General features: G+C 35.5%; 1 protein-coding gene across 7 annotated transcripts in view; it reads right to left on the minus strand.

The window, feature by feature from the left end:
* Window positions 1-13,679, minus strand: part of ADAM12 (ADAM metallopeptidase domain 12) — a 281,938-nt gene that overhangs the window by 60,660 nt on the left and 207,599 nt on the right. For all 7 annotated transcript variants that reach the window (XR_005556825.1, XM_039344430.1, XM_039344344.1 and 4 more), the window contains exons 12-14: window positions 9,069-9,246; window positions 3,575-3,664; window positions 2,787-2,982 (exon numbers count right to left, since the gene is read on the minus strand). Coding sequence is in view for 6 of the 7 variants with exons in the window: in XM_039344430.1 (XP_039200364.1) it covers window positions 2,787-2,982; window positions 3,575-3,664; window positions 9,069-9,246 (464 nt within the window). In the remaining variant the exon portion in view is untranslated. The remainder of the gene's footprint in view (window positions 1-2,786; window positions 2,983-3,574; window positions 3,665-9,068; window positions 9,247-13,679) is intronic.

Consider the following 13,679-nt stretch of genomic DNA (forward strand, 5'->3'; position numbering starts at 1 on the left):
ATTTTGTAAAAGCTTCCCTATTCTTTTTAAAAATACTATAGGGTACTTTGGCTGTTAATTTCAAAAAAGGCAAAACAAAAAACAAAAAAAATCAGAATATAGAGGCAGAGATATATAGGCAACTGAATGGTTAAAGAATCCTGTATGTGTTTGTGAGATTTTCTGTACAATTGTCTTATATTTTATCCTGACAACTGATTCACATAGTAAACAACATACATTTATATCTCTGACAGTCATATCACAATATTGATGACAGTATTTAGTCATCATCATAACTATTCCCATTAAAACAAGTTCAGGACCCTCATTCGATTTCATGAATTTAAAGTAAGGATTCATTTCTCTGCAGGCTTAGAAAGTCCAAGTTTGTTAAAGGTTGAGGCTTCTTTTCTCTTGGAAAAATCAATATTTCTCTCACCAATGGATTTATCTGCGTATCTAAACACCTCCTGGAAATGCCAATAAAAGGAGTAGATACTATCCAAATGCATTCTACTCTACATAACCATCAATCATATTACTATAAATAGGTCACAGCTATAGCAATGCAACTTTACAGAAATGAAGTGTTAAAAAGTTTCATTTTAATTTAAAGGCAGAGATTGCAGAAGGAAAAGAATAGGACTTTTCTTATGTAACACAGATTTGTCCTGAATTCAGTTTGTGAAATATTTCTTTAACATGGGATTGTTTATAGCATATAAAACATTCTTTCTACTATGATGTTTTATTGAAATAAATTATAATGTTAATTTTAAAAAAAATAGATATAGTGTTATGGTATACAACAATTCAAAACATTTTTAAATCAGGAGAACAACTGTAAATCTTAGTAGAAATTTTTAAGCATAATGGAAAATTTGAAATTACTGTATATCTTCAATTGGATCCAAAAGGATTTTTCAGATAACTTCTTAACGAGGTCTGCTGCCTGGAAGCTTTCTTCACAAATTATTTTTTCTACTTTATCTGTTTTTGTTTAACAACTAACAAAACTGCAGAGAATTTGAAAGGAGAAACCATCAGGTATCCCCATGTGCTTTTCAGCACAGCATTTCTAGCTCATTAACAGGGTTCTGGTAGCTGTAGGTGACTTTTTATTTTACTTTTATTTATACTAGGCCAGTGCAAAGATCTGAATTTGAAGGGCAAAATACAATTTGGATTGTATATAGGTAGGTCTGTACCTCCCTAGAATCCCTTATACCAAATGTATATTTTCTTGGGAATCACAGGTTTGTTGCAGAAGCAGCTTTAATGGAAGCCAAAAGAAGCTGTGCATGTAGCCACATGTGCCCTGAATCACATTTTGCCCTTCAGATCCAAATTTCTGCAGAACCCTCAGTTGAGCCTCACTTGTTTCCTAGTAAAAATACAATACAATAAAACTACAGTTATTCTGCACATCATCACCACCATCATCAGCAATGGCAGCAACTGATAAAAAAATGCATTTTAGTGAATACTATAGGAATTGAAGTTAAATGATACAGTGAAATTGATTGAAAAGAACAAACTACTTAGTTCGTGAAATCTTCTGACCTTCTCTCAAAAGGATTTTTGAAATCCAAGTAACCTCATATTATTTTAATTAAATTTCTTACTTCATCACCTATTTGCCTTTTTAGGACCTCGCTACTCCCAGTCATTATTTTGCATTCTAATTTCCCCATTCGGCAGCATTCTGTTGTGAAAAGCACTGACTGCAGAAAAAAATAACATACTGTAGCAAATGACTGAAATGTTGGAAAGGGGATGGTGCAGAACTACAACATCAAAAAGATTGGAATGGATGGATATGCAGTTTTCTAATGCACTTCCTCTGTTCTTGATTTAGATTACTTTATCAGTGAAAGCCAGATAATGGTTGAGGTCGGTTCCCAGTCTGATGGAAATACATTTGGTGGCACCATTTCATCCTAATTCATCTTCAGCTATGAGGTTATGCCGCACACTTACAGAGTGGCTCTCATCCCAGAAATCTCTAAGTGCTTAAGCAAACATAATAGTAATTACATCTAAGAGGAAGTAGGAAAGTATTTGCATTTTACAGTTAAGTAACTTTCAGCAAAGCAAGTCAACCTTTATTCAGGAAAGGATGCAGCTGTTCTCAGGTGGTACAAATAAGGTCAATGATGGTAGCTGGGAATCTCCATGTAATGTTTAACTAACTGCACAGGTCTGAAGTGAAACCTATGGCTATGACCCAGTCAAAACAAAAACAAAAACTGGCTCATTTTGGCAGAGCACATGCTGACATATACAAAGCTGTAATTCTTCTGAAAGACTGAGACGACTTCTGAAAGATCACTCTCAGCCTTCTCCAGGTTAGAGCCTGTCATTCAACATGTTGGAACCAAACTCCATGCTGGTTGGAAGCTATGTACCCAAAACACCTGTGAGCAAGAGATAGTCAGAGAATGGTGTGGTAACAATCATTTCCCAGAAAACTTTAAGCTTAATAGGTTAATAGAGGTTCTATGTACACTAAGGCAAGGAGGTTAATTGAATTAGAAGATATCATTCTTTGCATACTTTAATTCTATTCTTCTATCATATCCTTCACCAACTTAGTTGCATCAACAGGAATGCATCACTGACTATCAGCTTGAGGAAAGAATTGGCATGTGGTGATGAAATGCAGCAGGAAACATTTGTTCTGGGGTCAGAATTCTGAGAGATAAGAAATCATTACTTGCCTCCTCCAAATGCCAATGCTAATTTGTTTGTGTGAATAAATATCTAGAGAAAAAAAAATATAAAGCTCAAGTAATCAAACTCACCTGGTCCCCAGAGGGTGATGCACTGCTGTTCGTGAGTCTGGCACATCCCATTATAGCAGTACCCATCTACCCCATAGCAAGAGTGCCCATCATGCAAGTAAACATTGGCTGGGCAATGAGGATTGCTTCCAGTACAGAATTCAGGAAGATCACAGGAATTACTGGTACCCCTGCATAAAATCCCTGCTGGCCTCAGCTGTTGGGGGAAAAAAGGGGGTTCAGTTTCAAAGAAGAAATTGTATTATATTGTGGCTTTTATGCTACAGCTAAAGTTGTCTCTTTCTTCCTAAGATTCTGTACCAGGCATCTATTAAACACAGCATGAGAGGCGAAAGAGTGCTTTATATGCCTCTCATTGATATACTGCAGAATTGTTTATGGCTTACTTTCAAAGGCCTACCTTCATTCCTCATTAAAATGCAAGTACAGGGCTTTGATGTTCTGCATCACACAGAAGTACACATCTTAAACCTGAAAAAAACTCTGCCATGGTGGGCATACATATACAGAGCTCCATCTATTAATACAGTACTAGCAGCAAAGGATATGAAAAAATACACACTGTGTTATAGGAGAAGATATGCTGGCCTCTTTCTTTAAAAAATAGTCTTCCCCCAAATTTTCATCATTACAAGACAGGAACACAAAGAATTCTATTGAAAACACACCCATACCCCAACCTTGAATATCTGAACCAACATAAACACCCCAGCCTTGAATATCTGTACCAACATAAACATTACTATGAAATTCTGCCCATCCCAAATGAAGAATGATCAAACATTCACCTTGCAATCTTCACAGCAAAGTCCGTGTGCACACATTGCTCCTGGCCTTAAAGTACAGGTTGTAGCATTACAGCATTGGTTCGTACATTCCTAAATGGGAAAAAAAACCAGTTATAGTATAGTGTTTTATCAAACAATCAAGTTTGTAACAAATACAGTCTCAGTGTGCAGGATGACTTGATTCTAAGGACAGAATTAAATAAAATTCAGGCTAAGTGCTGGATTAATTTGTCAAGTCCATAGATTTCAGGATTGTCCTTGCCTCAACTTACTTTTTCTTTTCTTAAATGTCCTATTGATGATATCCTACCAAGAGATCCTATTCCTAAGAGTCATCATGGCATAGTAGCTAGGATGGTACAGAAGAGACCCGGGGTAACTCCATCTTTAGCCATGGTTAACTTTGTGCTAACTTTGTACTTTCTCTCTCAGCTCTAGACCTCACAATGGATCAAGTGCTATATACACGCCCTTGACTTTCAATATGACAGTCAATTCTTCATTCAACAATAAAAAACATTCCTAACATATCTTTATTTTAATTTTTAAGAAATAACACCATGAACAAACATTGGAAATGCTTGATGGTGTTGGTGGCATCCCATTATGGTGGGAATTTCACTGCATCACTAATTTTATGAACCAGCACATGTTATTGAGACTATCCAAGCAGTTCCCACTATTTCTGCAACAATAACTCTTTTTGGCAAGGGGTCACAATCATATAAAGGGCAAAAAACCAATAAAAACCAATAAACGGAGAAGTTATTTCTATACCAATCCCACTATATTATGAACAGATTGCAATACTAGCTACTTTCATAAGAGCCATTTAAAAGTACGAACCAAAGCAATATTTCTGCCAGTCTTTCCTATAAAGCCATCAATAACTAAAGTTTATAAGGCTGAGATTATTCAAGCTAATAAAAACTCTTGTTCTTTGTTTACTGGCAACTGATCTACTAACTTTATTCCCTGTAATTCTTTTAATATTTAAAAAAATATTATGGAGCTATTTTTTTTAAAAAAAGTTAAGGATATTATATTAATTTATACTTTCTTTGAACTAGTTCTGTGCCTATTTGGATCACTTCAAGTGTATGTATGTATGCATGTATGTATTGTATCCCACTTCATATTAAAAATTAAACTTCAAGTAATTTAAGCTACAACTAGTAGTATCTTCCTAAGTTTTTTTTCTCTCATTGAGAACCAGACCTTCTATTCTAGAACTTTATCACTATTTTTGCTCTCCCTGAATTGCTTCCAATTTATTTTGTATTGATTAGAACTGGCATAGTTCTCTAGACTGAGCAGAGTCATATTATTGGTTCAAGTGTCTTGGAAATGATACTGTTGATAATGCAATTTGAAAGGACATTAACCTTTCTTGCATGGTAACATATTGTTAGCTTAGTAATCTGTTCTAACCTTTGGGTTCACCTTAGAAATACTACTTACTTTGATACAATCTTCTCATTTTCATTTTGTTGTATGTGTATAATATAATGCCATCTGTTGAAATGGGCTGTAGAGTTTTCTGTAATAATAGTAGCTACCCATTTCCAAAGCTTTTACAATCCAAAATAATCTTTCCCATGTACTGCCCTTCCTATTTCTTTTTTATTTATTTGGTATGTTTTTCACTTTCACTTTTCGCTTCACGGTTCAAGTATCTCAAATGTCACAGGGGATGGTAATTGGTTTAGATTAAGGATTGGCAGAATCACCGTTTTCCCTTCCATTGAGATTTCAAAAAAGTATAGCAAATTCCTTCTGTTCTGCCCAATTTCTGCAGTAGATAATATAATCTGAAACAGCTTCTATAATTCCATGAAAAACTACAATTTGGGTAGCATCTGGGATTCAGAAGAGAGTGCCTGAGGGCTATACTTATACCCTCCCCCTTCATAGACATTTATATGTGACAATTTTGAGAAATGGAGACAGCTATAATATGTCATTTACTTTTCGTTTTCTTATCACGGGGGCATTTCTCTATAAATTTCATTCATGACATCACTATAAGTGCTGGAGGGCTGAAGAAGGTAGCCAAACAATCTCTTTGCTAACAGTCAGGTAGTTAGCAACCAGTGATGTACAGGTTGGGTTCAACACACTGAAGCCTAAGTTAAAATTAACAAAACACACAATTGTTGTGTTCAAAAATCACATTTTACCCAAACAAATCACATTATGCTTCAAAATAATGGCTTGGATAACAGAACATAGTATGTAATGATTAATTCTTACAACACACCAAACAAAAATTACCCAAATCCATTTTAGTCGAATCTAATCTGTTGTGTGGTGTGGCCATGCAAGGCTTTGTATTAAAAAGGGGAAAAAGTGCTTTGTTATTTGAAGGGTTCTTATGGAGCATCAAGTTAGCAAAAGGTTAGTGAAAGGCATTTTAAATTATAAATGTTTGCCAATTAATAAATTAATAAAGGGTTAATTAAAAAGAAGCATAAATGATGGATGTGGATATAGTAATTGATTTGAGAATGAATATACCACTGATACGAAATTACTTCAAAAAAAATAGTTATGTTCACCTGAAGATTTGGCCTCAGCTGTACATTCTGTCTACTGTAGATATATAGTTTTAAATCTTAAGTCTGAAACTAATAAAAGATTGGTTGTAAATATAATCTGCACTATTGGCTAACAAATACATTAATGATCCAGGGAGCACAATTTAATCGTGGTACTTCTCCCTACCCATAAGATCATAAATATTTTGTTGCTGTAGTTTGAACCAATAAGAACTCTCAGGAAAAAATGGATTTGTTTCCAAGGTTAAAGTCAGAAGGAAGTGAGTTAAATTGATGATCCCTGAACATCAGGTCCCTGAGGACCTCACCAAAATAGCTGTAGATAAAACTACTACTCAACTTTTAACTCCATCTGACTGAACAAATAAGAAATCTCCGATGCTGAAATCATAACATAAGATAGCAACTAGGTCAGAAGGAGGAAACACAAGTTATTACTTTTATTATATTTTGCAGACCTTAAGGAAAAAAAGAAGATATGGCTAACTGATCCTGTTGCAGATGCTTAAAAGAATAGGAACAGAAAATTTTCACTGAGTTGGTTTGTGAAAAGTCTTTTACTTGGAATGAAGAACAAATATGCTCAACATTTTCAACGGATAGATATAGGAAAAGATTGATTATTCCAGTAGCCTTTTCAGGTGGCATGCTGTTCAAATCAACACACTTGAATAAATTATGCAACTAGGGAGATAACATTGATGCTCATAAATAGTGCTGAAAAATTGAACATTTGCTATTACTTTTAAAACTTGAAATGACAGCCTACCGAACAGATGGCCGTTCAGCCGCTACTTAAATGTACCAGCAAGAGAGAATCCATAAATTCTCAAGGAAATCCACTTCACTCTAAAATTTCTTTTATCATTAAGACATTTCTTCCAATCCTGAGTTGAAATTAGCTTCTCTGTAAATTCTACCCAGTTTTTACAGAAAGGAAGCAGTTTATAAACATTCAACAACATTTCTGCAAATTTATTGATTATTCGAAGTTATAATGGCACTGAAAAAAGTGACTTACGATCATTTTCACACTTAGAACCATTCCAACATCCCCCCGGTCATGTGATCAAAATTTAGATGCTTGGGCAACTGACGGTTGCAGCGTCCCGGAGGTCACGTGATCCTTTTTTGTGACCTTCTGATAAGCAAAGTCAATGGGGAAGCCAGATTCACTTAACAACAGTGTTACTAAATTAACAGTGGCAGTGATTCATTTAACAACTGTGGCAAGAAAGGTCGAAAAATGGGGCAAAATTCACTTAACAACTGTCTCACTTAGCAACAAAAATTTTGAGCTCAATTGTGGTCCGAAGTCAAGATCTACCTGTTCAAGCAGAGATTTTTAAAAAAAATACTGGAGAAGTAAATCCAAGATGCGTCTCTTGTCAGCTTTCCCAGGTAGACCAGACAGGAAACACAACCAGATGATTAAATTATATTTCATTGCAAGGTTACAGTAACGGAATCATGCAAGTCTAAAAGTAAAATTCTCTCGCCATCAGAGGGTCCCATCTGAGCCTCTTTCTCCACCCATTATGCAGCTGCTGGCTACGCCCTATCTTATCAGACCATTCTCTAGGGTTATTCTAGGGTTATTCCCACATACCACTACATCTCTTTGGGGCAGCAGTCACTTTTAATCAGTCAGAAGTTTACAAGAAGAAAATTTCCCTCCTATTTCATCTGTAAGTAATTTTACCAACTCAAGATCTGTAGTTTCTTTATCAAATTTTCAGTCCACCCCCTCACAGTGACCCAATTTCAAAAAAATAGCTAACTAACATCCCCAGATACCTTTGTTTTTGTTTTGTTCATTTGAAATCTGATATTTGATCTCCATCAACAAAACATGCCTCCTAGAATTGCTTAACAATTAATAAAATGAGTTTTGCATGCATGTTTTAGAAGAATTTTCACAGAGGATACCTCATTCTCTTCAAGGATTTGAATGATATTGATGTATAGATCCTGGGTTAAATTAGTGAAATAATGCAACTTTGATTAATGTAATAGATTTGCCATGGTTTGACCTGTTTCATGACAATGTTATATTTTTACTTAAAAAGTATTAATAAAATGGAGAAAAGAAACAAGAAAGATCTGAGTTATTGTGAATTTGTAAGCATCGGGCAGGATATGTCTACCTCAAGAAATGAGTGGGCTGTCAGGAAATCTTTATGACTTCAATCAATTTAATAAACTATATAGAAAACTAAAGTGATTTCTTGCTATTTCAGTGCCTCTCAATTTATTATGTATTAGGAAAAAAACCCAAAACAAATCCATCATCTTCTGATATAGTTAGTTTTGATTATCTGAACAATTTCCTCCACTCCCTAGTATGGTGGAAATGGATGCTAAGATATAAATTAAACAAAGGAATCTTATCCGGCATGTTTTTTATGCTAACAACTCTATACTGAAGAGAAGAGTCATAAATCAGTGGATTTGGGAAAATGGTATTGTGCAGCCATAGAAAATAAAAACAGAGTATTAGCAAAAGAGCCATCTGTTCCAAGTCTGTAACTGAATGGCCTTTGCATAATATGGCTCAGGGAACATTCTTCTGCATAATGGATCATCCATCCTTTATGTCAATGTCTCTCACTTCAACAATTTTAATATGTGTAGACTCCAACTCCAACTCCCAACCACCATGGGAATTCTGGGAGGAGTTCCACATGTCTGATGTGAGTTGCTGAGGCTGAAAAACACCATTTTATGTAATATTAACTTTGTAGAATATCATGTTCTTGGATATGGCCTCTAGGTTGGGAAACACCAGCCCACAGGCATTTAGAAAGAATAGTATGACAATTTTATTTAGAGATTTGAGTACTGCAATGAAAAATGAGAAAAAACTAGATGAAAATATGGTGCGATATTCCAAAATGAACTTGGTCTTCCTTTAAAACAAAGAGTGTTACTCCTACCTCAGGTTCACCACAGTCACACTCTTCTCCCTCTTCTACAAAGCCGTTCCCACATTTGGGGCCACCAAATGATTCCTTAACCTCTGGAAGGTTGAAGAGACACATCCCCACGCCTTTCTCCAAGCTGTTTTCCAGATCTTTCTTGCTGCAGCTGCTGAACATCATGGGAAACGGATAGCTAGGGAAAAATAGGAGAAAGGCTGCTTATTACTGTAATGGAATTTAGATGAAAGAAGACGTCCTCACATGGTGCTCTGTTAGCATACCATTCTAAATTATACAGCATCATAATAAACTGTAATCTACAAGGCAATGATCATTCCCTGCATTGTGGGTTAAATGCAAGCATTTTGACAATGGCTGTTGTTAATGCTTTTTCCTCAATGCATACTTTGTGTACATTAGTAATTATTATAAACACACAACGCTGTCTTAAGAAAAACAGATTGCATAAAATTAACCACAGAATATTTTATGTATGTTTTAGTAAAATAAACATGTTTAGGGATGACTAATCCTTGCTACTATACCTCCAGGTCCTCCACACCAAGACAGATTTTACAAAGCGGGTAGTTTGGGAGGACAGAAGAAGTAGGAAAGGGGATGCAACAGATTAGAATCTGTAGGAAGGTGAAATTGGCATTACAGGTTGTCCCAGCTTAACAACCAGTTGCCTCACCTGTTTGAAATTACAATGGCCTTGGAAAGGATTATTTGTGGCCTATAAAACACTTCCAACCACCATAAAACATCACCACCATCCCAATCATGTCACCACATTTCAAGTGTTAGGCAACTAGCTCACAGCAGAAAATGGCAAAAAAAATGGCCATTGGATATGCCAGATTCACTTAACAAAGACATGATTCACTTAATAACCACGTGGCTCATTTAACGTGACAAGCTTTACTATTATCATAAAAACAATTGTAAAATCTAGTCAGGTTTTAATGACTGCCTGGACTTACAAACAAAATTCCAGGACCAATTGTGGTCATAAATTGAGGACTATCTTTAATATTCTAATGGCAAACAAGGGATCAAATATTTGTGCTGCTTTTGCTACTGATTATATATGAAGGACACTCATATATGTTTTTAAAATAAAGAGTTTCTGTGAAATTTCTATATTTTAACTCTTCATTTTTATGCTCTTGCATGCTTTCTTTGATTTTCCATTGGATACTTGCCATTTGGTGAGTGAGTGAGGCTCAAAAATCTTTCTATTCAGTTTAATGCCAGCTTAATGTAAGTGGAAGATAGCAAGGACATCATGCCACTACTATGGACACTAAAAAAATGCCGAAACACACATGCTAGCTCTTCTGGGACATTTCTTGTGATTACATTAGCTTGAATCACAACCATCTGGCAAATAAAAAGCAAACTGTCTTATTTTCTAGGCTCTGGAACCAATTCGCTCGTCCTTCTGCATTCAACCAGCAGCTTCACGCTATAGCTGGATAGGGAGTCAGCCAGCTGAATAATCACTGGAGTTTGTTCAATCAATCTTCTACTATTAAAGCTAGGATGAAATCTTAAAAAGACAAATAAGGGAATAAACAGAAAATCTACCTTATTGAATGAGAAAGTGTAATGATTATAATTTATAACTGAGAAAAAGTCTGTGTTCTAACTCATCAAGTAAAAGGGAGTATTATTAAAGGAATTTTAAAAAAAATAATTTATCCCTCTTTCTGTTTTCAGTTCAGAAATTATTGTTAAATAAAAATGTCTCCTCCATATCAGGTTGGAGATCAGGTTTGCATAGTGTAATTTTATTTTTAGGAAGAGCAGCATTTTTACAAGCCACTGGTGGAGGTCAATACGACTTTGCTTCATTTACAGTGGTAACCTAGGCCTTCTCACATACATTTTTTTTTTTTGCATGTGGTTGTTGCCATTTTTCCCTATGATCCTGTCTCCCTAAAGTAGGAATCAATACTACTGCTTTCCCCATTTTTTGTTTTCTTTTAAAAAGAGTTCAGACAAGCTTAGGAGCAAAGCTATTGCTGCACTCGGCTTCTTCTTTTCCCCTGAAATTAGTTAGAGGAAGAAAAAGAGGGGGAAGATAGAACCTTGGCTGATTTTTTTTAAATAATCTGGGTGGTGAAAATGCTGGACTATGGGACACCGGACCTTTGCACAGGTGTTCTGCAATAGTGACTCATTGATATGACCTGAGTGATGTGAACATCAGGAATAAATAAGAGTAATCTGCGAACTACAAGAAATAAAATGAAAGGGGAGTAGAGACATTCAACATCAATGTGTCCTTCTAAATACAACTTTTGACACCAAAATACAACAGTCTTCGTTGAAAAACCAAACAAATGTGACTACATTATTACACAGGACCAAGAACTGCTCAAATTAATGCTCTGTGACAAATTTACAATAGATGCTTCGTAAGTACCCCTTCCACTGGCCCATGGAGTACAGTAGCAGAATTGTTTAGAATCCGTATTTATGTTAACCGATACATTGCATTGCATAAAATGCTTAGTTTAGGCATGGAAAATGTAAGTTGAGATTTCAAACCAGACACAGTGGAAAGCTATTTCATCTCAGTCTCAGAGACACATTTTTCAGAGTAAAAATGAAGTGAAACAATTAAATATGCGTCATATTTATCTCTGCATTCAAAAACCAGTCTCAATTCAGATGCAAAATGTAGCCTTCCAGTTGCTGTCCATGTAAATTTAAGAATCATGTCATCTTGGTATCAGTTTCATTAATTTACAAGTTGTGTCTTGGCCTATTATACTGATACCCAGCTGGTAGCCAATCAGAACTGGGATTGGAAAACAATACTAGAGGCTCAAATCATGGCAAATGCGAAAAAGGGTTTTTTTGAATAAATATTAAGAAATTTACAAAGAAAAGGAAAGATATACCAAACTACAACCCTTTGAGTTATCCTTCGACTAATCAGTAATTCCATGAAATGACAATGGGCAGATCTTCTGGAGCCATCGAGCCCCTGAGTGGCACCTTCCCAAGACTTTAGGTCTATGTTGAGGTTCTTGGTATTTGGAGTATTTTGTCAACTTTTATACTTTTTACAAGAGAGTAAAAAATAGAATTCTCGGTGATAGCTTGGTGGTACATCTTATCCATGATTTGGTTACAATTAACATAACTGATCTACTATCAAAGATTTTGTTTAAGTAATGCATTGTCTCCAGTGTGCACTATGGGAAGATGGTCTGGTGACACATCTTATTAATAACTCTGTCAAAGGTATTGATATATGAGACATTGTTTCTATCATGGGGCTATCTGGCTCTCACTTCCACAGGGTCATGTTACAAAGCTCATGTCCTTCTCTTTATCCTAATTGTTGTAAGTAGCAATGCAGATAAAAGGTTTGAAGTGAGAGTAATTACATACAAGTTGTAAGAACCTCAAAGCAAAAGTGATCACTTTCAAATTGCAGTAGATTGTTAAGTAACTTTTTCTTAGCATGAATACAGAGTATGGAAGAGTTCACAATACAATGAGGTAATTTGCAAAGCTTGCTAAATACCACTAATTGCCAGCCTGGGGAATTGCATCTTATATGTATATAGAGACAGAAAAAATGGAGCACACCACTATCCCTCCTCACTAATTTTTTAGCAGTGACTCAAAACCCAATTCAAAGTGCTGTTTTTAACCAATAAAAATCTTAAATAGCTCTTGAACAATGACATCAAAAAGATTACTACTTCACTTATGACTTTGCTTACTCATTCTAGTAATCATTTGAGGCCCTATCCTACATCTTACAACATGCCTCTCCAAATCCTTCTATCATGGTGGAAACATGAAACTGTGCTTTCATTTTACCTGCCTCATACCTAGTAGTCTTTAGACCGAAAATTTGTTTGTCTCCCCTTTCCTTTCTGATTCCTCTCTTCTACCATAATCTGTACCCTATTCAATTTCAGGGTTCTTCTCCCACCACTCAGTTGAGGCTAGGAACCAGGAAACATTGAGTTCTAGTCCTGCTTTAGGCATGAAAACTAGCTGGATGACTTTGGAGCAGTCACTCTCTCTCAGCCCATGACATCATTCTTGGGTGACAACCTGATCAATCAATTCCTGTCATAACCAATGGATCAACACTTGATTGATTTGGAAAAAAGCAGACCCCGCACAGCAGGACAGTATTAGGATTTTTTTTTTCAGGGGAAGAAGAATGGAAGAGAAAGATTATGCAAATTGTGTCTGCCAGCACAGCCAGCCAAAGCCAGTGTTTGGTCCTGCTGATTTTGCTTTAAAGATTTAACATTTTTAACAGAAGCAGATCTGAATTTCTTTTTAATGACTTTCTTTTAAAAAATAAAACATACCATAGCTGATCCTCTTTTTCTACAGGTCATTTTTAAGATTGGCACCATTACTTTTTATTCTTTTAAAGATTTTCCATAATGTGCAACTGCTCGTTTGAAAGTTATAGGAATCGCAAAATAAAATAAAGAATAACCACAAACAATTTAAGCAATTGTTATTCAGAAGAAAATTGACAGTAAATATTTCCATAATTAACATTTAATATTTATGACCATTTCTCTAGGCAAAGATTTCAAGGGCCCCTCAATGGGATAGCAGATGCTTTGGTCTATG

Source organism: Crotalus tigris, unplaced genomic scaffold, assembly GCF_016545835.1.
Source record: "Crotalus tigris isolate CLP2741 ecotype Arizona unplaced genomic scaffold, ASM1654583v1 scf7180000017536.10889498, whole genome shotgun sequence".
NCBI lineage: Eukaryota > Metazoa > Chordata > Lepidosauria > Squamata > Viperidae > Crotalus > Crotalus tigris.